At 36.3% G+C, this 25,657-nt stretch overlaps 1 protein-coding gene across 2 annotated transcripts in view; it reads left to right on the forward strand.

Annotated features, from left to right (window-relative positions):
- The window catches only part of LOC123533308 (neuroendocrine convertase 2-like), a 67,788-nt gene that overhangs the window by 34,416 nt on the left and 7,715 nt on the right, over window positions 1-25,657 (forward strand). For both annotated transcript variants that reach the window (XM_053519903.1, XM_053519902.1), the window contains exons 5-17: window positions 2,976-3,065; window positions 5,257-5,385; window positions 6,222-6,289; window positions 7,970-8,055; window positions 9,847-10,028; window positions 13,653-13,862; window positions 17,521-17,621; window positions 18,935-19,050; window positions 19,455-19,572; window positions 22,259-22,539; window positions 23,151-23,222; window positions 23,684-23,833; window positions 24,548-24,721. In XM_053519903.1, coding sequence (XP_053375878.1) covers window positions 2,976-3,065; window positions 5,257-5,385; window positions 6,222-6,289; window positions 7,970-8,055; window positions 9,847-10,028; window positions 13,653-13,862; window positions 17,521-17,621; window positions 18,935-19,050; window positions 19,455-19,572; window positions 22,259-22,539; window positions 23,151-23,222; window positions 23,684-23,833; window positions 24,548-24,721 — 1,777 coding nt within the window. The remainder of the gene's footprint in view (window positions 1-2,975; window positions 3,066-5,256; window positions 5,386-6,221; window positions 6,290-7,969; window positions 8,056-9,846; window positions 10,029-13,652; window positions 13,863-17,520; window positions 17,622-18,934; window positions 19,051-19,454; window positions 19,573-22,258; window positions 22,540-23,150; window positions 23,223-23,683; window positions 23,834-24,547; window positions 24,722-25,657) is intronic.

Raw genomic sequence — 25,657 nt, forward strand, 5'->3', positions numbered from 1 at the left:
AGCCGCCCACGAAAAAAAATCCTCCCTAATTTTAACTAGGACAGGAGGAAACGTGTTTCCGTAGCCAATGTATAACACATTGAAATGCACAGACTATTCCTCGAAATACTGAAAAACTGAACGAATTCAAGCATGCTAAAAATTTATCAATATTCTATGACTATTATTTTTCTTTAACTATTTCGTATGATTGCCATGGATAATTTTGCAAAATATGGGAGCAGAAGAACACCAAAATACATGTAAATGCATTTTATATATACAGATGACAAGAAACCGCCACATACAAAACAACTAGAAACTTTCTAACTCTAAGAAATATAAGGCATTTTAAATATAATACAGGTGGCAAGAAACTAGAGCCAAAGAAAAACCGGCGATAAAGTTGACCGCCTACTAGGAACCTAAAATATGGAGGTGGTTATGAGAAAATGTACACGAACTAATCTTTTCCAATGATTCTCTAGGCGGCGATTGGTTTAATCGCATCATGTGACTAGGGATCTCGATTCTCATTGGCTCTGATAAATTATCTAACTACATCTATACACTAGCTACTCTCTGAGTCATAATCTTAATGACTCACGAAGTAAACGTAAAAATACTTTGATAGAAAATACAAACAGTAACCAAATACATAAATCCTTTTATACACATATATAAAATTTATTTATTTTATTGTTTCTCCCAAAGGAAAGCTTGTGTACCTCTCTATACAGAAAACTAAACAACTGTATGAATTGAATATAGAGTATTTATTTACAAAATACCGGAAAACAAAGTTACATCAAACTGTACAAAAAATAGTAGTTACCTATATCCAGGCGACAAGAAACCGCCACACAGCGTCCTGGATAATACACAAGCTAGCCCGGGGAAATCTCTAAAAAAGCAACCATTATCAAACGGAATTTGAGATGTTCCGAAACGCGCCGGCCAAACCATAAAGTTGAATGTATGATAATATCCATATAAAGACCATTCTAATACCACCAACTTGCTGGCTCGGCTAGACTTATGGTTCGGTACTGTGACCATACATGTCAAACAAATAAAATCCCTGGCTTTACATCTGACTTGCTGTACCAGATCACATAAACTTTATCGAGTAATGTATATACATGTACAAAGTTTATTTTTGCAAAGCTAAACAAGAGTCATGCTTTATAAAATCCCAACAATTTGCTGGCTTGACCAGACAAGAGGTGGAAGACATACTATAACATGGTAAACGGGACATGGTTGAAAAACATGATGTCCATAACAAGTTCGAGCTGGCTCTACCCGACAGAATTTAGGCCCTAAATCTTCATAATAATGATATCTACGATATCTACGATAACATAATACCAGCCTAATGTCCAGAAACCTTATCTTATCTGATATAACTGACCCCTATATGTACAAAATGTACTATGACAAGCATAACCTAAATCACTGTGAAAAATGAAAGTATCTTGCATGCAAGATAAAACTAATTAATGCAATATAAAATCCATCATCTTAACAGCTCTACCAGACAAGAAATGGAAGAAAGAACCATTGAACAAGAAACAAAGTTTAGAAACATGAAAATCAAAATGAGTTCAAGCTGGCTGTACCCGACAAGAACTAATCGATATGGTCAAATGAGCTCGTCATAATAAAGACAATCACAGCACAATTATACAAAACCATGTGATCAGAAATGATCTTAGCTGCTATGACTGTCTTTTAAGTAGTATGTCCCATGGGGCATAACCCCCTATGAAGGCTTCAAACGTGCCTTGCGATGCAATACAAGACTAATGCAATATGAAACCTACTAACTGTTGGATCTATCAGACAAGAAGTGTCGAAAAACTTCAACATTGTACCAGAGGCATGGTTTATATTCATGAAACCCACAAAGAGCTATCTCTACCAGACAAGAATTAAGGCCTGTATGTGGCAAATGTGCAAGCCATAATCATAATATGTATAACTAAAATCATACAAAAACAAAATGTGACAAGACTCAACTCTAATTGATAGTACAAGCCTAAACCACTGTGAGTGTTATTGTTACTTTTTATTTTACGCTATTGACAGGACGGATGTATTTCTTAAAAGCGTTAGATTTCCATCTACCCAACATTCTTATCCTGGAATCCATTATATTGCACTCATATGCATGTGTTGCACCCCCATTCGCAAACAATGGGGCGTGTATATCGCTGGATACAGGTTACATTTTAGAATACATTCTCTCCAGACAGACCTAAAAATTGTCTGTTACTGGACGACTGCAAGGAAAATGAAACAAAGGGCCGCTTTTATTATGACAGTTGCGGATATATATATATATATATGCAATAATCTAACCATACACGTGGTCTTGTGGTTCCGCGTGATATAGACTGTGGCATACATGCCGCGTGAATGTTTGAAATTGACCAAGAGCTGTGATGCCTCTGCAGGTTATTGATCATTATACTGAAACCTGACATTCTTTAATAAGATTATATTCTGGAGGGTGTAATCGTAAGTGCCCCTATCCGTAACAAGGCAACGAAAGCCAAGACCCACATTGTCTGACACAGAAGAAATAGTGTGCATGTATGCAAATGCCGAGATGAAGGCAGTGATAGAGGACCCTTTAAAACCCCTATCATGGCAATACGCAATAAATTGACAATATAAATTTACATGTGACTTGTTTTAAGTACTCCATGAATATCAACAGATAGTCTGGCTACCTACAAGATAATCGTTTTTTTTTTTTTTTTTTTTTTTTTTTTTTTTTTTTTTTTTTCTCAGTCATTATTCTTCTATATATTGACCGATTATCTAATTTATCCAATGTTTTGAGAAGATAAGGAGGGACATAATTACACAAAAATTGAATAGCCTCGGGAGTTATCTCCTGTGAACAATATATAGGGTCTGAACACAAACTAATCAACAGTTGGAATTGAGTAAAAGTTGTAACAAACGATGTAAAACATACTTTTCAGGTGAAATTTATAGAGCAAGAAAGTTACCGAAAGCGTATAAAGCGTTCTTTGGTTATCAACGATGAGAAATGGCCAGACCAATGGCATCTGGTAAGGAACGACCTCGTGCTCATATGTTTACTTCATTCTCCTAGGGATTCAGTCAAGATTAACTTAAGCATAATATAAAATGTATTGATATTTTAAAAGGTTTTTCTTCATCTATAAATATACGAAATAAGAACATCTGAATCATAAGTCGCATCTGAAAAAGATTGATACGGCCTCGGGCTAGCAGTCGTTAAATTTGAATATTTCTTGCATGCCAGACTGGGATTTCTGGTGATTTCATCGCTGCTGGAAAACTCCATCTTACACCCTGGGGTGTAAGATGACTCTCGTGCTGTAAATGACGTATAACGAACTACATATGTATAGCAGATGTGTATAGTAATATTATATATTTTACGTAAAACAGGATAAAAATCAAATACCTTGATAGTTTCTCTTTGTTCCTTTTAACATATTTCTCGATTCAGAAAACGTCATTTTACGGAAAAGGCATAACGTTTCACTGCAGATGATAAAACAAAACCGGAACTACTACGTTGTTTTCGTCTTTGTAACGTCATGACGTACATCAAATGCATGTAGTAAATGACGTAGCTGCCACCCTAGTTATCGGTGAGCACGCTTTAAGTTTGGTCCGCCCAAAAGTATATTTCTATCGACCACTGGTTTAAAGCGAGAAATGCAACCTGTGTAAAGGGTTAGTTACAAAAGTAAAATATTACGCGAGTTTATTTCAATAATCATGATAATGCATACATACATGTGCATGTATACATACGCAGCATATACACTTAAAACTATAAGATTATAGATTTGAATTGTCTGAAGATCGACATTGATGTGTGTAATTTGTATTTATAGCAATTCAACAAAACTGCTACCACAAATTATGTCTGTTATTGTTCTAAGTTTTCATGCATTTATTTTAAATTGATGTATCCAGTCTTCGTAAAATGTCCGCGGATAGCGGTCTTGGATTTTTTGGAAAGTTGGCAGTTTCTTACGGAGGACAGGAGTCTAGTACTGGTTCTTCCCAGGAGCGATGGTTAGGTAAACTGCACACCCGACATAAAAGAAGAACTGTTGAAAACGGTTGTTAAACCCACGAAAATAGATAAATGAATGTCCGTCGTGAGCAAGTTTCTTGGCAAGGAAACTTACTTAGTCATAAATCCCGAATCAAATTTCAATTTTTTAACATGAAAAGTGATGCCCATCAGGCTACGATTTACTATCCTGACCAAGCGATAAAATTGTGTTTACATGTGTAATTTTACATGTATCAACACCTCTTTTGATCTTTATGCACCCGCTGACTTAATTTGCATTTTGTAGTGAGGCTAGAAGGGATTAATGACTTTTTATCAACTTGTCACAAGGAAACTAATGGACATCGGTGACAGGAAAATACCTTTATAGTGAAATAATCGAGATAATGCGACGTTAATCAACAGCTATCGAATGGGGCAGTTTTACAGACATAATGTAATGGTAAGATTCGCTGGTAGATTGTCTATTCTGCACGTTTTGGATAGAGACTGCAAAAAATGTTTGATTTGAAACGGATTCTGAGATACTGCTAAAATGAAATATCATTAATCTTTAAAACCATAAATACATTGTATGACTGACTTTTCAGTTTATGTGTTAACAAAATGAAATGTACATAACTTGACTCGCGTCTTGGGCGAAGTTTATGTAAATGACGGTTACAAAATTAGCAACTCACGATAAGAAAATCGATATCAGTCAGTGACTACTATGCGCTACTATGAGAAAAAAAAGTGCTGTAATAAAATAATTTGTTTGAAATAATTTTTTACTATTATTATATGGCATGCAAGAAAAAGATTCTTTCCCTGGTGGTAGGTGCAGATGGAAATATCCGGCTTTTGCTTAACTGTTTAAGCGGTAAATCGGCAGAACCTTGTTATACCGCACCAAAAACAGTTACCCTCGAGCCGGATATTCCCATCTGCATCTACCACCAGTGAAAGAATCTTAAAAGAAAGAGCGTAACAGGTTTAAGTATATGCTTTTATTCGACGCGTTCATCAGGAGTTTTTAACATGTTATGTACACATGCAAAGCACAAAATCTTACACTTCTTATATGTCTTGTTTAGCATTAAAATTGGGATCAATTGTCATGAAAAGGTATTTTATACATGAGAAGCTTTGTCTAAAACCTATGTTGATATTATGTATAAAGAAACTAACAATTATTTCAGCAACCTGCGCAGACACCTAGCATGAATGTTTACAAAGCGTGGGAAATGGGGTATACCGGAAGTGGTGTCACTGTTGCCATAGTGGACGATGGAATGGATGTAGATCATCCGGACTTGATTCAAAACTATGTTTGTTCTTACATTATTATCAATTTCCTAAAACTAGTTTTTGGCAATCGGACGTGTAAGATGTTTTTATTCTTGCCATCAAGTGGTTAATAGAACGAATCAAAGCATTCGTCGAAAGATTAGGAAGATTTGGAAACGGTTAAATTTGTTATATTTATGTTGATTGGCTGACTGCCTAGAAATGGTAAGGTATATAACCAGGCGTAATGACGGGTATTGTTATATATGGCAGAATGGGGCGTTTTGCTGTATAAAAAAACTATAAGAAAATCCTTTGTAAGCATAGAACGTATCCTAGCAAATAAGTAATAGACTCGGTTTGACTTAATCATTTCATGGAAATAAAAAGTGGGTCGCCCTGCATAAATGCTAGTGCCTGCTTAAGCGGAACTCTATTTCAATAAAATATGTGAAAATATTCTTTGGAACCAAACGATATAATAGCAGACTCGGTTTGATTTAATCTGTTCAGCAAAGTGTGATATGATATTGTATGATGTATAAAAGAATGTATATCAACAAAACATTGATGATTTTTGTATGTACATAATTATACAGATATAAAATGATAATAGTAGTAATAATGTAATAAACCAATGGACATAAGGTCGAATGATAAAACAGAAAGGTAGCCATACGTACGGATGTGGTCATGTTTCCTCATCATTTGTGCATGGTTGACTGATTACTAACTATACTATTGCTACTTTTGAAGACATTTTCTTCAATAATGTTTAGATTATCGAAAGAAGTGAGCAAATTTGTTAGCATTCTCTGAACAGACTTAAGCTCCATTGACTAATGGTTTTAATACGAATTTGTTTTACTATTTTCAGAATCCTTCATTAAGTTACGACTTTATTACAAACACCGCTGATCCATCACATAAAGACTCGGGCGATGGGTAAGTTTATATTCCATCAGAATGCTGTCATACATATTGTATTTAAGTCGATAGTGACTTCCGCATTACCATATGCATTTTACGGTCTTACCGAGTCTGCTATAATTTTTTTTTGGTTGCATTCTATGCTTCCAAGGGATCTTTTTACAGATTTTATTTACTATTGTCTCTTTACCTCAATTTCACAGTATCACAGCCATATTATCAGTTGATTTCATACTCATAGTAGCAATCAATTTTTTAAAAAAAACTTCCAACTTTAATGGTAATACACATTTAAGCTTTGTCTAGCCGTACATGCATAATGAGTGTACTATTTTAACCGAACACATACTGTATAGTGGGTTATATTCACGGTCCCAAATGTTCGCGTTCTTTGAAGAGTTTTGAAATCACGGTGTCTTAATTTCGCGGAAACTACTCCGACCGCGGATTATAAACCTTGGTTGTAAACAACAGAAAGGGCGGTCACTCTTACTGGACATGCAAATAATGATAAATGCGCAAATTTTCAGGTAGACTCAAAACGAAAGTAGGATTTTCATCGACACCTCATTTGCGGGGAGCAGAATTGGTCTCAGTTGACTATCCATTTTTGTTTTCTTGAAAGTAAAACCAATAAAATATTGTTCTATTTGATGTTTCCTTTTAAAATTTAAATATTTCTATGAATGAATAGAAAGCAATTTTCAATATCTCAGAATGGCATTTTCCAAAATGATATCAACTTCTCAATTCAGACCGATAACAAACGGTGTGATCCTCCTTTTTTTTTAAACTTTATAGATGAAATGGCCAGTAATTGTCGGCAATTAGCGTGAAGCCGCGTGTCAGTTTCGTTGTTCACAGTTTTATCTTTGTTAAAGCTTATAGTCGATCTTTTATCATAAAATTCAAGATTTTTCATATTTCTTTCTTCAAAATACTACTTAATTTATATAAAACTAGAGCTATCACTAAAGGTGATGAATTTACCCTACCCCCGCTAGAACTGACACAGTACATTGCAGTTTGACGTGCACAATGTAAAGAACAAAAAAAAGGTCAATAACGCTGATGTGTTAAGTTTGTAATTGAGTGGTTTTCCTTGGTGAAATGTGTATATTTGCAGTAACAAAAAGTCACGGTGTTTAGATTTCGCGCTGTCAATGTTGACCGCGAATATAGCGAAAATTAAACCTCCGCGAATATAATCCGCTATACAGTAGTACTGTTAATACATATAAACTTGTTATTTTTATGTTTACATAAAGTCTATGTAGTATTTGTTTATATTTTCAAAAGTGAAATTTGGCCCGAGTATACCTGAAGTAGTCTTCATTACAAAGTCAAGTATACCTACGGTGCAACGGATATGTTTTATGTAAACTGCACGAACACCCGCCGAATCTTGTATCTTCAACAAAAAAGACATATTTAAATCACTTGAAGATGATTCGAAGACAGCGATCTTTTTTTCTGAAATAAAAGATATACGTGTACACATACAACTTCATGCAAAATGAGTTTGAACAATTAACAGGAATTTACTTAAATAATTAGCGCAGCTGTTTTATGTAGCCGTAGAATATCTGCACTAAAATAACCGGATCAACGTGATCATACATTTTGTTTGTTATATCTCGGTACAGCTAACAAATAGAGCTGTTAACATAATGCTATCATTTTCATTAAATTTAGACATGGTACCAACTGTGCAGGAGTGGTAGCCGCTGTAAAAGATACAACCTGTGTAATCGGAGTGGCCTACGAAAGCAGATTAGCTGGTAATATATCAATTTGTCTTTTATTCGTAACGAATATCCTCTAAAGGAATTATGTTTCTTTTTGGCCCCATATAGTATGAATAAAAAAACACTCTGAAGATGTTCAGTCAAAGTTACTCAGTCATGCAGAGGATATCGGTAATTAACTCTCAAAATATGACTTATTGTACATTTCAAAGCACACGCACGGCAGAGAGTATACAAAACACATAACAGCCAAGACAATAACGTGTTCCTGCAGAAAAAATACGTTTTTTCCGAGAACAAGAGAGTTACTAATTCAGACATCTGATGGGAGCTAAAAAAAACTTTAATAAAGTTAGATTGCCGTCTGTAAAATTTTGTTTGCTTTCTTGCCCTTGACTTAGAAAGCCTTTCGTGAGACCTAATTAAGTCAAGCGACATAGAATGGTCTTACTTCGACCATGGTTTTATCCTGTGATGTCAGCATAACTGTCACACATTAAGACCTATCCCCGACTCGTCTGAAGACTGGCAGCACAACTTTTCGCAAGGCCGTACGATCACCAAGGACTGCTTACGGTTTGCCGCAGAGCAGTCGAACAATTGCACGACTGTTAAATCCGTGTTAAATTCGAATACTGAAGACCATCTAAGACCACCCATGACTTGTAGCAGAACATTTCTACGATTCTTTGCCAATTCCAGTCTTAGCCAGTCGTAACCTGTTGTAAGTTGTCTGATATCTTAGTTTGACTAGGCGATCAATTGGTGGCATACTCCAACTGTACACTTTTTCACCACAAAGTAACTAAATAATTAACTGATCAACCAAATAGTTTAAATCTACGAAAGTCAAAGTTACTTTACTTTCCAATTTTCACACCGTTTACCAGCACGTAGATAAAGTATAAAATATCAGTCGAGTATACCGATATAAACGCGTTTTTATAGGCTTTTGATCTTCATTTGTGTTAGATTTGAAGGAGGCGTGGTGTATATAATTCGAAACTAGGAAGTATGCCCAGGAGAAACATTCTGATATTCAGATTTTTAGTGGCGGCTATAGGCGGATGGAATATTGGGTTTTTGCCACGAAAGAAAACTACATAATGATGCTTAAAAACAATTCAAAGTATTTTTCAAACTAAATGACCACAGATGGAAGTATGTGGCCTGATAAATGGTTTCAAAATCATTCTGAAGAAATTGTAAAGCAATGGAAATATGCTTCTTCAATCAAGATACGATACTGTATTCCGGTTCAAGTGCCTCGTTTTGAAATAATCCACTGTCGCACAGTGGCCTAAGCTGTTGTACTATGATGCTGTTTTAAGGTAAATTATGAAAGGCAGAGGTTCAAATTTCAGTGGTGGCGACATTTTCTTTATTATTGTAATAAGAAAAGAGAACTAAATGATCAAAGTCAAGGTCACCGTTACTCAGTTTTCGGATTACTGAAAAAAATTTTTACTAAAAATTTGTATTACTTGGTTAAAATGATGTTTAGGCCTACTACTCCTTCTTGCGTTCTACACTTAACAAATATTCTAAAGCAGCACTTACTTTTTTGTCAATATCTTTCAGATTATTCAATTAACACTTTTGAAAATTTTTCACATTTAGAAATATATATACGTATATTGCAAATAGGTTGTCTAAATTACAGAAAAATAGAAATACAAAGTACAAGATAGGTTTTTGATAAGGAAACACATAGATCGTTCTAGCGATGAACTGTCACTAAAAACAATGTACAACGCAATTTCTTTCACTTATTTATAAAGATATCAATGGTTTCAGTTATTTTCATAATTTGTTCTTTTTTAGCAATACGAAACTTAGGTGATGGAGATGGAGATGGAGTAGCGTCCATAGAAGCAACGGCTCTCACACACAAGTACCAGTATATTGATATATATAGTAACAGTTGGGGACCAGAAGATGATGGAGTTACCATGGAGCCTCTGGACAAAATGGTTGAAGATGCATTTGAATTTACAATAAAGGAGGTATTTCTAATAAAGAAGTTTCGTTCTTTTGCATGGATTTCCTGCCTTGTGACGAAACTTGTTCAATTTAATTATTGGATCGAGGTCGTGAAGTGGTATCAACAGTCAAATAGAGTCGTATGCATACGAGCAAATAACTGTGAAGGCGGGATAATTGATATACTCACCTATAATATACTGGAACATTTGCATATTTGTTCTCATTTCTCGGAGCTAGCCCATACACTTTCTGCTTACCCATACTCTTTTTGTTTTTGCTTTGTATTTGAATGCAATTGATCTGCTTTATATTTCGACCTTCCCAGATCGTTCAGCATAACTTTTATGTCGTGTTATGGGTACTGTTTAGTTTATCAGCTTGAACATTTCGGCCTTGGTGGTTCCAATACTCCCGCTTTCATAACTTTGGGTATTGTATAATCACCCCTTGGATATTTTGCCTGCTTTTTTTTATTTTGTCTTTTGGCAGTTCCTGTGATATGAAGGCTCCATAACCTCAGATCCCGTTTCTAAATCCCAGTTCGTTTAGTTCCGTCCATTGCTTTCTCATTTAGGGCAAACCCATTGTTTTAACTGGGGACCATACGCTTTTCATGGAATTACACGCTAGTGTATCATTGAAGGTTCCATGTGCATCGCCGAATGAATACATCAGCGGATGTTTCTAAATTGATTTTTGTACTTGTAGCATGTGTAAATGTTGAGCTCTGCTCAACCCGGGGCTAGAGGGCGCGGACGGTAGCATGCATTTCCACTACAGCCCATGAACAGACTCAATCAAACCGAGCCTGCAACATTTTCGTTTTGACGTGTTGAGCGACCTGTGGAGTTTCCACTTTAGTTTATACAGAATTTATTTTAGATCGATTGTGAAAGAAGTCCTACAACTTATATTAATCACTCTCAACATCTCATTCCTGATGGAATCCATCGCCACGAGGGTATGAGAGAAGAGGCGAGTTTCTCCCTTTCAGTGCCAAGCAAGGGAGCTACTGTTACCATTTTTCACGTCTTTGGTATGACGCGGCCGAGGATCGAACCCACGACCTCCCTCAATCGAAGTGGAGGCATTACCACTAGGCTTTCGAGGCGGTCAAGTTTCCACTTTTTCTACTCTAACAGTACAGACACTGAACGTTCTGACCAGAGAGACAGAGCAGGAGACAACTACCAGCTTTATGATGTGAACCACTTCTTATAACTTTTAGAAGTACATTATGGTGAAAAGTCAGTATGTTATATTATACTAGATTCATATAACATCCTATCATAAATGATAAATACATTCAGAGGCTCATTACATACAAATACGGTCATTCAGGGTGCTATCTTCATCTTCTAACAGTACAGGCACTGAGCGATCTGTCCAGAAGGACAGAGCGGGAGACAGCCACCAGAACAAAGAGAGAAATCTTTAGAGACAAACACGTACGGACAACTTAGCCTGGCTCTTTGCGAATAGACCTTGTTCTTCAACATGCCTAGTGAATAGCACTGATACACGCAAACACCCAGTAATGTGTCTTGAGTTATGTTCTGAAGTGAACAGCATTTTTTTTTGTTTTGTTTTATCAGCATTCTATGTTGCGACATATCCACGAGGCAGAAACGCCTCACTCTTACAGTTCTATAAAATTAAATGATATTTAGTCCTGTGGCGGTGTTTAACAAGTGGGGATTTATGGTTTTCTCCCCGTCTGCCCATCCGTTAGTCCGTCAGTCACACACGAGGGATCTTGCGATACCATTTAAAGTACAGGAAATGTTTTAAGAAAATGATGTTATACAAGTCTACTAATTAAAAGTTTGGTTGCTATGGTAACGAATAGATCAATCATATGACAAAAAACTGGATCATGCGATAACATACAAAGTACACGAGATTTTTTCATTAAACTTAGTACATAGATAGAAGACTTTCTTTTCCTCCTTTTGTTCATCTGTCTATTTTCTGTCTATTCGTCAGTTCAAAACAGTGAGACTTATAATAAAGTAGTTTTACATGTAAGGCTGAACCCTGGTACATAGATCATTTTATTTTGTTCGCTAGTACGTATGTTCGTCTGTCTGTCTATTTCTTTGTCTGTCAGTCACAAAAGATAGACCATGTTATAAATTTATGAGTTCAGTATATACTTTTGCCATAAAGCCTAGTTTAGAGGTTGCGGGCTGTTAGGAGAATAGGACAAAAATGAACCCTACGATTGCTTTGAAAGTACATGCATGCTATTTAGTCATTAACCTGGTCGATAGTTATAGGTTATTAACTTTGTATGTGGATATATGCACGAGTTTAGCAGCGGTAATATTGCGCGACTTTAGCAACGCAATATTATCCGCGAAAGAACGAGTGCATATATCGACATACAAAGTTGATAACCTTTTTATTACATACCCACTATCAAATAATTAATTTATTTCTAAATAATCGTTTTCTAACGAAAAAAGGAAAAATACGAAAAGAATTTCTCCGAAAATGTAAAAAACAAATCGAACTGACGCGCATTAGTATTTTCCGCGAAAATGACGTCAACTTGTTGTCACAACGTGCGCGTGGACGCCATGGACGTCACGCGATTCTTTCCATTATAACGTTAAGAAAACAGTTCGCGTCCGATATGAAAGCGTTCCGCGTCAATATGGAAAAACATTACTAGATCTCGGTCCATTGTAACTCAATGGAAAATAATTTTAAGTATGTAATAATTAAATGGTATTAGGGTGAATATGCTGGTCATTTTATTCTTTTGCTGTATCTAAAAGTGTGTTTGTTTTTGAAACAAAAGTTTACAGTTTATTACAATTGTCAAATGTTATGTAGCAATGTCTTTTCCGGCAGGATATTTTATTGCTATGCAGTTATAGTGGTGTTGCTATTTTATATGCATAATTACATTGTATTAACATTATAATAAACATGAATATGAAAACTTAGATTTTGTCTTGAGCAATAGGTTGCGTCACAAGGTTTTTGCAATAAACTGGGAAGCAGCCATTGTAATAAATGAACCCAAAGAGTTGTTTACATCACAAATTTTTCAGTCTCAGCATAATAAACGGCTACTGACTATCTTTTACAAAGCCCTAACCATGTGATCTACTTAGATATCCAATACCAATTCTAGGGGCACATTGTACTTCATCAGCACATGCAACCATAACACACCTTTTGCGAAATAAAATCAAATTGCCACATGACTGTAATATTTGCTTACATGAAGTACTATACTATTAGAGTGTTCAAATATCAGTTATTAAACGAATATTATCAAATAAAAAAAGTACTCACCCTAAATAAAATCTGGAATGTAGGTCCCTCGGAAGCACAGAGAACAAGGCAAACAGTGAAAATTGCAGACTCGGTTTGATCGAGTCTGTTCATGAGCAGTGATGGAAAATGCAACACTGCCTACGCCACCTAGCACCGGCTTAAGCAGTATTCAATCTTCAAATTTAAATGAGTTGAAATCAATGATCCCGAAGGACCAGAAAATATAACAACACTGAGATGAAGTCGGGGCGACATTTTACGGCCGCCACACTGCACTTAACACCCGCTGTTGTGAAGTAAATAACATCTGATGCAGTACATCCAGTCAATTGATAAATTATCAAACATTTTAGGGGAGAAATGCAAAGGGTACAATCTATACATTTGCTTCCGGTAATGGTGGATATATGGACGACAGCTGTAGTGCTGACCCTTATTCAGGCAGTATGTATACAATATCAATCAGCGCTGTGGACCAAAATGCAGCGAGTGCATCATATTCTGAGCGTTGCACGTCTATTCTGGCTGCGACATATAGTGGGGATGTCGGTCTTCTTGATATTGTAAGTAAAATTTCCTGTTCATAATCAAGGCTAAATATTTACTAGAGTATTATAAATAAAATTTCTTCTTCATAAATAGTGCTACTATTTTATAGAGTCTTAAAGTGATATTAGTGTTAAAAATAGAAAAAAAATGCCATAAAGGGAAATAAGAAGGAAGCTTGCCTGAACGTGTAAATGTACTGTTTCTGATATGAAAGATATTGACAAAATATCGGGAAATTATTAAGTTTCATTTAGTATATAATTTATACATCGTCACAAAACGTGGCCACTAAGTAGTGTGGCCGCTATCGCCTCTTTTTTATATATTATGAAAGTACTTAAAAATACCCTTTATGTATCCGGCGGGTACTTTAAACAGCCTTCTTGTCAAAACAAGCTGATCCAATTTTCATATGCTCCTTCTGTGCCCTTCTACCAAGATTTTTTTCATTAATCTGATTTTTTTAAAAGATATGGTCACAAGAGGGCGAGATTACTTTTCAGTAAATGTATATATAGTGAACACTTTTTTCTTCTTGTCAGAAACTGCATGCCCAATTTGAAAATAATTTTGTCACATAATTATGTTTCTTGAGGGACCCTTTTCTGTCCGATTCTATTAAAACCTTGGCAATAAGAGCTAAAAAAGAAACATCTCCGAATGTGATCTCATCCAAAACCACCGATCCGATCACAGAAATGGGAACTGTCTCCAGTAATTGTTTGAATATCCAATTTCTTTTGTCCAAATATGGTTTAGGTGTCCCTGTATGTCTCTATGAAAAACTTTTCTAAAATTTGCATGCCCGTTTTAAAAGTATTTTGAAAGAAATGTTTATTGTTATACATGTTTGAGCTAAGAAACTCTTGTGAACGATATAGAATCATCTTAATGTCCTTATTTTCCCTATCAAATCTATTTAAAGGATCAAACTTGATGTCATTTCTGTTTTATTATGCCCCCCTTCGAAGAAGGAGGGGTATATTGTTTTGCAGATGTCGGTCGGTCGGTATGTCGGTCGGTCGGTCGGTCGGAATGTAGACCAAACTGTTTCCGGATGATAACTCAAGAACGCTTGGGCCTAGATCATGAAAGTTGATAGGGAGCTTGGTCATCACAAGCAGATGACCCCTATTGATTTTGAGATCTATATGTCAAAGGTCAAGGTCACAGTGACCCTGATTAGTAAAACGGTTTCCAGATGATAACTCAAGACCCCTTGGGCCTAGGATCATGAAAGTTGATAGGGAGGTTGATCATTACCAGCAGATGGCTTCTATTGATTTTGAACAGTTGAACGGTTTCCGGATGATAACTCAAGAATGCTAAGGCCTAGGTTCATGAAATTTGGAAATTTGGTAGGGAGGTTGGTCATGACCAGCAGATGGCCCCTATAGATTTTGAGGTCAGTATGTCGAAGGTCAAGGTCACAGTGACCAGGAACAGTAAAATGGTTTCTGGGCAATAACTCAAGAATGCTTGGGCCTAGTGTCAGGAAAATTGATAGTGAGGTTGGTCATGACCAGCAGATGACTTCTATTGATTTTGAGGTCATTAGGTCAAAGGTCAAGGTCACATTAGCCAGGAACAGTTAAACGGTTTCTGATATTCTTGTCCAAAACCACAGGGCCTAGGGCTTTGATATTTGGTATGTAGCAAAATCTAATGGTCCTCTACCAAGATTGTTCAGATTATTTCCCTGGGGTCAAATATGGCCCCAACCCGGGGGTCACATGATTTATATAGACTTAAAAAGGAAAAAACTGTGAAAAGCCTCTTGTCCACAACCACAGGTCCAAGGGCTTTGATATTTGGTATATGACATCATCTAGTGGTCCTCTACCAAGTTTGTCCAAATTATTCCCCTAGGGTCAAATATGGCCCCGCCCTAGGGGTCACACGGTTTACATTGACTTATATAGGGAAAAACTTTGAAAATCTTCTTGTCCAAACCACAAAGATTAGGGCTTCAATATTTGTAATGTAGCATCATCTAGTGGTTCTTTACTAAATTTGTTCAAATTATCCCTCTAGGGTCAAATATGGCCCCACCCCGCGGGTCACATGATTAATATAGACTTATATAGGGAAAAACTTAGAATCTTCATGTCCGTAACCTATATCATTCAAATTTGGACCACATGTATTGTTTTGAGTGGCAAGATGAACCTTGACACGAGTTGACCTTGATATTGACCTAGTGACCTACTTTCACATTTCTGTAGCTACAGCCTTCAAATTTGGACCACATGCGTAGGTTTGTGTACCAAAACAAACTTTGACCTTGTTATTGACCTAGTGACCTACTTTCACATTTTTGAAGGTACAGGCTTCAAATTTGAACCACATGCATAGTTTTGTGTACCGAAATGAAATTTGACCTTGATTTTGTCCTAGTGACCTACTTTCACATTTCTCAAGCTACAGCCTTCAAATTTGGACCACATGCATTGTTTTATGTACCGAAATGAACTTTGACCTTGAAATTGATCTAGTGGCCTACTTTCACATTTCTGAAGCCACAGCTTTCAAAATTTGGACCACATGCTCAGTGTTTTGTACTGAATGAAATTTGACCTTGATTTTGACCTTGAGCTAGTCTTGAAATTTGAAACGTTCAAAAATGGATCAGTGGTGGGTGCCAAGATTACTCTGTGATCTCTTGTTAGGTTAATAGGTTAAAGGGCAAGGTCAGATTGAACCAGAACTGTAGAACTTTTGTTTACAGTGAGCATACAATTTTTGTTCCTTGTGCAATTACTGAATGCCACAAGGGGGGTATTTCGTGTTCGACGAGCTCTTGTTACTATTGTGACAGACACAATTTAAAGGGCATGAGCCTAGATAAACATGGAAATTTCAAATATTTTAAATCAGCCTACAAGATACAGACTTTTGTAATACGGGGCTTCCGTGCCCGAGTGGTTATAATCACTGACTTATAAATACTTGCTTGTCAACGATTTGGGTTCAAAACGTCGCACTGGATGCAGAATGATTTATGCTAGGGCTAGTCCAGCTGGCTTATGGAAGGTCGTTGGTTCTACCAAGACGCCCGTCCATACCATATTTGTATCATTTTTTCTTAAATATAAAAGTTAGTGTTGAGCGAATGTCGACAGTTTGACTAAAATTCCGGCGGGGGTGGGTGGGGGGGTGGGGTTCTGTCAGACAACAACAAGTCTTAAAAAGTACATGCCGATACTTTCAATGACACTTTACCAGATATATTATACACATGTTATATTAGACTTATATAGCACCCTTTTCATGATAAACACGTTCAAAGGTGCTTCATATACAAAGGCGGCCACTCAGCGCGCCGAATTCATTCTCTACCACTACTGACACAGAGAGATCTGTCCAAAGGGACAGAGCGAGATAAGCCCAAAGAACAGAGAGAGAGAGGAATCTTTTAAATATATTAGCTGGTTCTTCCCCGTACCCGGTGTAAAGCACCGATACACATGAAGCTCTCTTTTCTAGAAAGAACCAGTACTGACTTTTAGTTACAGTCAGATAGACAAAAGTTGTTTTATTCTTGATAGTCAAACACTTGGATTCTAATATTATAGATCTATTTGTCGGTAATTTCCATAAACACATCAGTAGTTTGACTAAAACATTTTGCTAAGATCTATATTACCCGACTGTATATTTTATTCTTGTTAGACAACAACAGGTCCTAATCAAACATGTGTTGATGATTTTGATGGAACATCAGCTGCATGTCCTCAGGCATCAGGCATCATTGCTTTGACACTTCAAGCCAAGTACGTACTTTTTCGTATCAGTTTTTAAATGAATCAGTCCAAGGATAGTAATAATATTGGTATCAGTATGATAATTTTGAATTATTAATATCATTATTATCATTATTATCTTACCTAGATATGTGTTTATATTTTAAAAAGTCCTATTTTGTCAATATTTCTCTATAGCTTTTATTTTTCATAAGTTTTTGGTACTTCCTCTATATTATATCTTTTTCTGGTTTTGTTTCTGAACTTAATTTCTTTCGCTTATGTATTATCATTGAAAATGGAAATATGAGTATTAAACTACAGCATTGACAATCGTAGTCTTTTATTCTTATGCACGATTTTTCGTATAACAACCTCTGCAGAATCCAGAGGGATTGGTTGGTGCACGAGCCCGTAGGGATGTTGTTTAACGAAAAAAAAAACGTGTGTTATCGCTGTTCTTACCTAAAACAAAACAAAGTGATTAAACTATCGAAAATACAAGACAATTAAGCTGAATTTAGCCGATCGAAGTCAGCCGTTTTACATACATGTTCGGGGCCTACAATAACTTTGTAAATTTAAAACAAGGAGCAAATTTTGCATTTCTTGACGTGGTAATTTCTTTTCAAATTTATATAAAATAAGTGTGACTCCCGCTTTCTTCGATACAATCGGTATATAATGAAAAGTTTAGCTTTACACGGCACCACGGCATCCTGCCTTTACACAACGTAGATCTACAGGTTTCGAGAGGTGCTGACACTGACAGGCCACAGTTCTGCGTGGTTCATTCAGTCCCTTGTGCTTTTTAAATGTTAACTTTATCGCATAATAGAAATCGATACACACGCTCTTCATAATTATATCCTAAATGAAATCATTATGCCTTTTTATTTTCAAAAATCAACTTCAAACATTTTTGCTTTACACACCGCTTCGTCTCAATCAAAGTTTGAAAAACACAAGCGTATGAATTTCCCAACATAGATATCATCAACTCGGATTGGATTTGTAAATCCAAACATGGCTGGTAAAGTCTACAAATAAACTAAAAATATCAAATAAATACCTCCTGTTCATCAAATGTTCAATAACGATGGAACAATGTTCAGTCCAAACCTCGTCTGGAAGGATACTCAATAAAAAAAAAATTATCATCGTTATATTTTGTTCAGTCCAGACCTCACCTGGAGGGATGTTCAACAAAAGATTTTTTAAGACCTCACCTGGAGGGATACTCAACAAAAGATTTTTTATCATTGTTATATTTTGTTCAGTCCAGACCTCACCTGGAGGGATACTCAACAAAAGATTTTTTATCATTTTTATATTTTGTTCAGTCCAGACCTCACCTGGAGGGATATTCAACACATGATTGTTGAGTTTTCAAACCATTCCGGTCTACAGCACAGGACAGGAGACTATGACTTCTATACGAATGGAGCAGGGAAACAAGGTTATAATCTTATTGCATATGTTCTTTCATATTTGTTTTATACATTAAATTATTACTCTTTTATGAGCATAAAACTACTGTAACGATTACTTCTCTGCTGCTGCTGCTGCTGCTGCTGCTGCTGCTGCTGCTGCTGCTGGCTGTACTGCATAATAGGTAGCTCAATCCGATTCCTTAGAATATTGTTTCATGTCGTCATCCGGTCCCAAATACTAATGTATATTTAGTATAAGGGACCATAAAGAACAATTTGGAATTCATGTTTGGAGCCAAATCTATCTTTGCTGGTTATTTTTTTTAAAAGCATGTGCATGTTGATACGGGAATCGCACTTTTAATTATAACCATAAACCGATTCTGTCAGAGGTCAATATGTAAATGATATTGATAAAATTGAATTTCAGTGAGTCTATGGACAGGTTTCGGTCTAATGGATGCAAAAGCGATGGTAGATAACGCTTCAACTTGGTTAAGTGTTCCTCCAAGAATAGCTTGCGGGTCTGATGATTTATTTATTCACAGGTAAAATGTTTCATTCAAGTGTTGGGGTCATTGATGTTGATAGCTAAGATGATTTCATTTTCTCTTTGCGTTAGATCTTTTTGTGCCAAACAATTTTTTTCGGCGGGGGTCATTTAGAGTTGCCTTTGTCCGTACGTCTGTCCGTCCGTATTCGAATTTGTGCCGTTTATATCTCACAAGGTATTTGATCCGGTATCAACAGACCCACATGATTGTTATTCAGCATGTGAAGTTGTGCACCTGGTATTTCAACTGGAATCTCACATAGCCAGACCAGATCTATGGCTCTTGACTTAGTCAGATTTATGCATTTAAGGGGCCAAAAGTTTGTGTCGAATGTACTTCAAAAAGCGTTTGAACTAGAATTAGGAAATATAACAGGAATATAATTTAGAATGTGAAGCTGTGCACATGAAGTTTTGTTAGAGATTTAATTAAGCCAGACCAGGGTTATGGCCCTTAGCTTAGTCAAAAATATGCATAAAACGGTATAAACGTTTTGTCCCACGTATCTTAAAACGTATCTGATCTAGAATCGTAAAACATAGTAGGAATATTATTTAGCATGCGATGTTGTGCATCTGGGGTTTTGTTTTGGGTTTCTGTTGGTAAAACCAGAGTCATGGCCCTTGATAAAGTTTTCATATCTGATGTTATTAATGTTCAGAGCTAAGAAGTCCGTAAGTGTGCAAATAACAATGTACCATGTGTTGTAGACAGTGTTTAGACGAAAAATAAGTACTAGTCAAAATTCGAGATATTTCAGACCGGTTGTAAGAATTGCTATCCACCAGTTTTGGGGTAGAATTTAACCTCGTGTTGATAGTACTGTAAACAGAGTAGTCGGGTGTGGTTTTATTTTTATTTTTTGTCAACTAAAATTAAACTAAAAGTCTCCCTTTGTACACTGTAAAAACTGATGAAACAAAGTCTTATAATAATGTCGCTGTTCCCTAGAGCATTCTTTAAACCCTCTACCGTAGACTGATTTACTACTATTGCGTCAGGCGGTTCCAAAGGACAACTGGTAGGAGAAAGCTTTAATGACAGGCAGATTTGGTTGTACTGCTGGTTCTTGAATTTGATTTCCGTGGAGGAGGATCTGGAATAATATCAACAAGAGTGTGCCTTATTTTGTACAGCATGATTGTTCTGGACATTGTTCGTCTACAGACAGGTTCGAAAGACATGCTGGAAATCAGTGAGAATATCGAGACATGATGTGGCTGAAGATAATGTTTTCTACGAGCTTACAGATTACAGAGGTCAAGGAGATTTGACGGTAGTTGGAAGTAGTTCTTGTAGACAGAGGAAACTAGTACATAAGTAGTGTGCGTTCTACGTGTCTGCGACGAGGAACGCACATGTTTGTGTTTACGAAGAATGCATAGTGATCACTAATGCCGATCAAGATCAAGTTCAGGTTCAAGGAGTGTTAAATTTTTATTAATGGATTTCTTATATTGTTGGCCGATATGTGACCTAAATAAAATAAAATAACACATTGTGTATCTACTTCAACACGTCCCACTGAATGCTGTCTTTGGCAAGAATAAGACTTTTTCCGTACCTATCTTGTCTATCATAGCGGTGAATATTGTAGTTTGAGTTGATGGAGGAAATAATGTTATTAATGTTTAGAGCTAAGAAGTCCGTAAGTGTGTAAGTAACAATGTACCAGTGTTTAGGCGAAAAATACGTACTAGTCGAAATTCGAGATATTTCAGACCGGTTGTAAGAATTGCTATCCACTAGCTTTGGGGTAGAATTTAACCTCGTGTTGATAGTACTGTAAACAGAGTAGTCGGGTGTGGTTTTATTTTTATTTTTATTCAGAGGAGAAGATAGATTTCTCAAGAAAAGCCCAGCCGTTGTACTAGAAGATCACCCGGTTGTAATATTTCCTTACCGGACGTACTTGAAGAACGACCAGTGTAGATTTTCACTTTGTGTCGATGATGAATATATGTAGAAACGTATTCATTTTAATAGAAAAGACGTTATTCCGCACAATAATCCTCCCGAGTTAGAGTACCAGAAGAACAACTGGTTGGTAGAAGTTATAAACGCTGTCCTAAAAGAACAGTCAGTTTTCTGGTAGATTTCTCATGCTGGTGGTGCCGGTAAAGAAAAAAACGTTGGATGGTTTTAGGCACATAAGCAGGAATCTTTTCGTTGAAGACTAGATTAAATCAATATTGAAAAATATTCAAGCCGCTTTTGAAGTCCATCTGACTGCTGTGTATGCACACTACTATTGCAATCAAATATAATCCTGCACTGTGTATATAAAGTGTAATAATCTGTTAAGCAGACTAAATTGCACTGGAAACATGTGATGACCAATCACTCAAATATACTCGCCATTAAAGTTATTTGGTGGTAAAAACACGAAACTTATGTATGCAACTTTTATATTATGAGTACGTCCAAGCTTGACCTATTCGTGTTGAGAAACCATGAAAAATTCGGTTCCTCATCATCCAAGTAAAAACGTATAAATGCGTTTGAATTAAAGATAAAGGGACCAAATAATCAAATAATCAAAGGAATTCAAGTTTATATACGTCTCCTCTTAAACGAAATGTTAAAATTCCGATTCCATTTCAGAGGAATCTTCTTTCTTTGTATCTAAATATTTTTCTTTCTTGTTGTACGTGTTGCTCATATTATTCTTCTTTTTCAGGTCTCAAACGATCCAGTTCACGGAACGTTACAACGTGACAAACTGTTTTATCAAACATCTTGAGCATGTACAGATTCGTATCTCTTACCTTTCCTCATTCCGTGGCCGTGTTGAATTCTATCTAAGGTCACCAATGGGTACCGAAAGCCTTATCGTGCCGCAGCGAGCCAATGACGACTTTTCTCATTTTACTACTTTCACGTTCATGTCTGTGCATACGTGGGGTGAGGATCCTAATGGTCAATGGCAACTAACAATGAATCCCGTGAGCCAGAAAATCGGTACAAAATTGATTTACAAACATTACATATCTGTGTTTGGTCTACGTTCATAATAAACCATAGTTAGTAAGCCAGTTAGTATTTATAAACGTACTATCACAGAGTAATATGTACAACGGGTGAAAAAAAAATAAACGTGACATAACAAAGGCAGTCGCTAAAAAACGGGGACTGTTGAAGAAGTCGAAAGTAAATGTGTATTTTTAATTGTATGTACCAATGTAAGAAAATTTCAAGTTGAGAAAAAAAATTAGTTAATTTATGTTTTGGAGGACAATGCAAGATACACAACATGATCCAGTTCAAGGGTATTGATTGTTTTCCTTTAACTTACTAGGTATAAAGCATCCATACATAGAATCATCCGAGGGAATGTAATCAAGTTGGAGGAACGGTAGCTCGAACATAATATTCCTGGTTTCGTTTTCTCTTTTACCACCAGACTACTAGATCAGATCTCTTAAACACTACAAACAGAATAAGTCTGTTTTATAACTACCGTATAATGTTTTTAAATAATGTGTTGCTTGTTTTAATTCATTGGTCACATATTTACACGAATTTCATTCTGTCCGCAGTATTAACATTTTTACAATTTATTTGTCTTTTAGATATGTACTTATTCGCGTGGAGATTGGAACTCTTCGGTACTGCAACAAACCCGTTAGAGGGGACTCCTTCCGGTATGTAGCCATAACTGTCATTTAAAGAACAGCTTAAATAAGATCTTTAAATAAATCCTTTGCAGGTATAGAATATAACAGACAAATACACACATGTAATAGCAGACTCGGTTTTATAGAGTGTGTTCATGAGATGACATTTACAGCATCTCTCATGCCCAATAGCACCGATTTCAGCGGAACTTTATTACAAAATAAAGACTAAACTTTTATTGCATTTGTAATCATTGAGTTAAGTGCATTGAAATGTTTTTTATTCCGGTTACGTCACTAGCAAAATTACGCTTATGTTGGACTAATAATAATATCCGAATAAAATTATTTCGACCAAAAGGATTTAACTAAATATAAATTAACAAATTATGATTTTAATTATTTGGACATAACACATTTGTGAGCTAGCCTTTTACAATGACGAGACAGTTAGACATTTTACAAAATGCAGTTAATTCCTATTTCAGTGGGAACGTTTGGTAGTCCATGTGCCGATACCGAGTCGTGCACCTCAGTTGTTGATGGTGGCTGCTTAAAAGATAACACGGCGTTATGCGATGACATTTGTGTTCCTTGCAAAAATGGATTCCATTTCAGAGGCGGCTTTTGCGAGAAAGGTTGGTACTAGTCTTTAGGATAATACTTTTGGCATGTCCAGTTTTGGGAACGCCTTGTCTGTTTTAATACATAAAGCTTTTATATCTGGCCTAATTTAAAGATTTGCAATTTTTGCCTTCCAGTAAACGATTATTATTAAGTCAGTAGATTTAAGTAACAAAGTCCGAAATAATTCAAGTATGATAATTGACTTTAACATGAAACACGTCAGTCGATTTTGTTTATTGCTCATCAATAGCATTATACCGTTTATATATCCATAACACACTTGTTATTTTTTTAAAGATAACAACCCAATTCATTTTAATCCTTTGTAATACTATACTCACTCTTTTATTCAAAGCCCGCCCGCTTAGCTCAGTAGGGAGAGCGTTGGTCTACGGATCGCGGGGTCGCGAGTTCGATCCCCGGGCGGGGCGTATGTTCTCCGTGACGATTTGATAAAAGAAATTGTATCTGAAATCATTCGTCCTCCACCTCTGATAATTCGTGTGGGGAAGTTGGCAGTTACTTGCGGAGAACGCTGCGGCCCAAACTAAACTACATTTCTATGAATGTTGAATGAAATTCATGAGGGACGAAATTGTTCACTCACGTTTCTTCTTTAAGTCCATGTATGATACATTTGAAAGTTTGTAACACCTGTCTGTATAATAACACATGTACAACAGTATGATTTGAATTTCAAGTTGTAATCAAATATGTTTTTGTAGATTGTCCACCTCTCGCGTTTGTTGATGGGGGTTATTTGGTCCTTACTTATACCCAGGAGGGAATTATAGCCAAGTATAGCTGTGATGATGGGTACGCATTCATTGGTGGTGATTTAACCAGACTATGCGGTAGCGATGGTGTTTGGACTGGCACGGAACCAATCTGTGATATTGGTAAATAAAAAACAATTGAAAGTATAGTGGCATATTTCTGCCTACCCCATAGAATTGCATATTTATATAGATGATTTCCTCTAAAACTTGCACATATCCAGTTATTTTGGCAAGTGGAAAAGTTTCCTTTTAGAAAATTATCTGAAAAGGACCAAACTACCAAAATGCGGATATTGCAAAAGTTCACCTGACAGCTTAAGCCAGTTGTCATATAATAAATGAAAACATGACATTTTAAAGTTTTGGCATAAATAAGTAAATATGTGTCTAGTAGACATGTGCCTCAATATGATGGAGCATGGAACCAACCTTTGAAAAAGGTAAATATAAAATATTTGATAGAGCGTGAAGCCAACCCAACCTTTCAGATTGGTAAATAAAAGATATTTGATAGAGCAAGGAACCACCCAGTCAAATTGGTGAATATAGTAAATACTTGATGGAGCTAATCTGTGAAACAGACATAGAGTGCAAGCAAGCAAAATAAGGCCAGACTAAGTTTGAGACTGTGTCTGTTCACGAAAGGTTATGAAATTGCAACACCCCTCACAACCCAACCCTACCACTGGCTTTAGCGGAATTCTATTATACAGATACTCCGTGATTTCAAATGACCAGAAGTAGATCTATAACTTTGTTCGGTTGCCTCACGGCACTTGTAAGACTGCTGTCGCAATAGGTAATAAAATATATAAGTAAATAACCTGGATGCATGAACCACAATCGAACAATATGATAGCAGGCTCGGATTAATTGAGATGACATGTTTGACATGTTCTTCGTCTTCAATGGAAGCACTTTCTTACTCTCAAATCCTTGATTTGGCAACCAATCGAAGCGCTTCCATCTGGTATACTCAAAATTGTGCCGCACCATGAGAAAACCAACATAGCGCGTTTGCGACCAGCATGGGTCCAGACCAGCCTGCGCATCCGC

This window comes from Mercenaria mercenaria, chromosome 12 (genome assembly GCF_021730395.1).
Source record: "Mercenaria mercenaria strain notata chromosome 12, MADL_Memer_1, whole genome shotgun sequence".
NCBI lineage: Eukaryota > Metazoa > Mollusca > Bivalvia > Venerida > Veneridae > Mercenaria > Mercenaria mercenaria.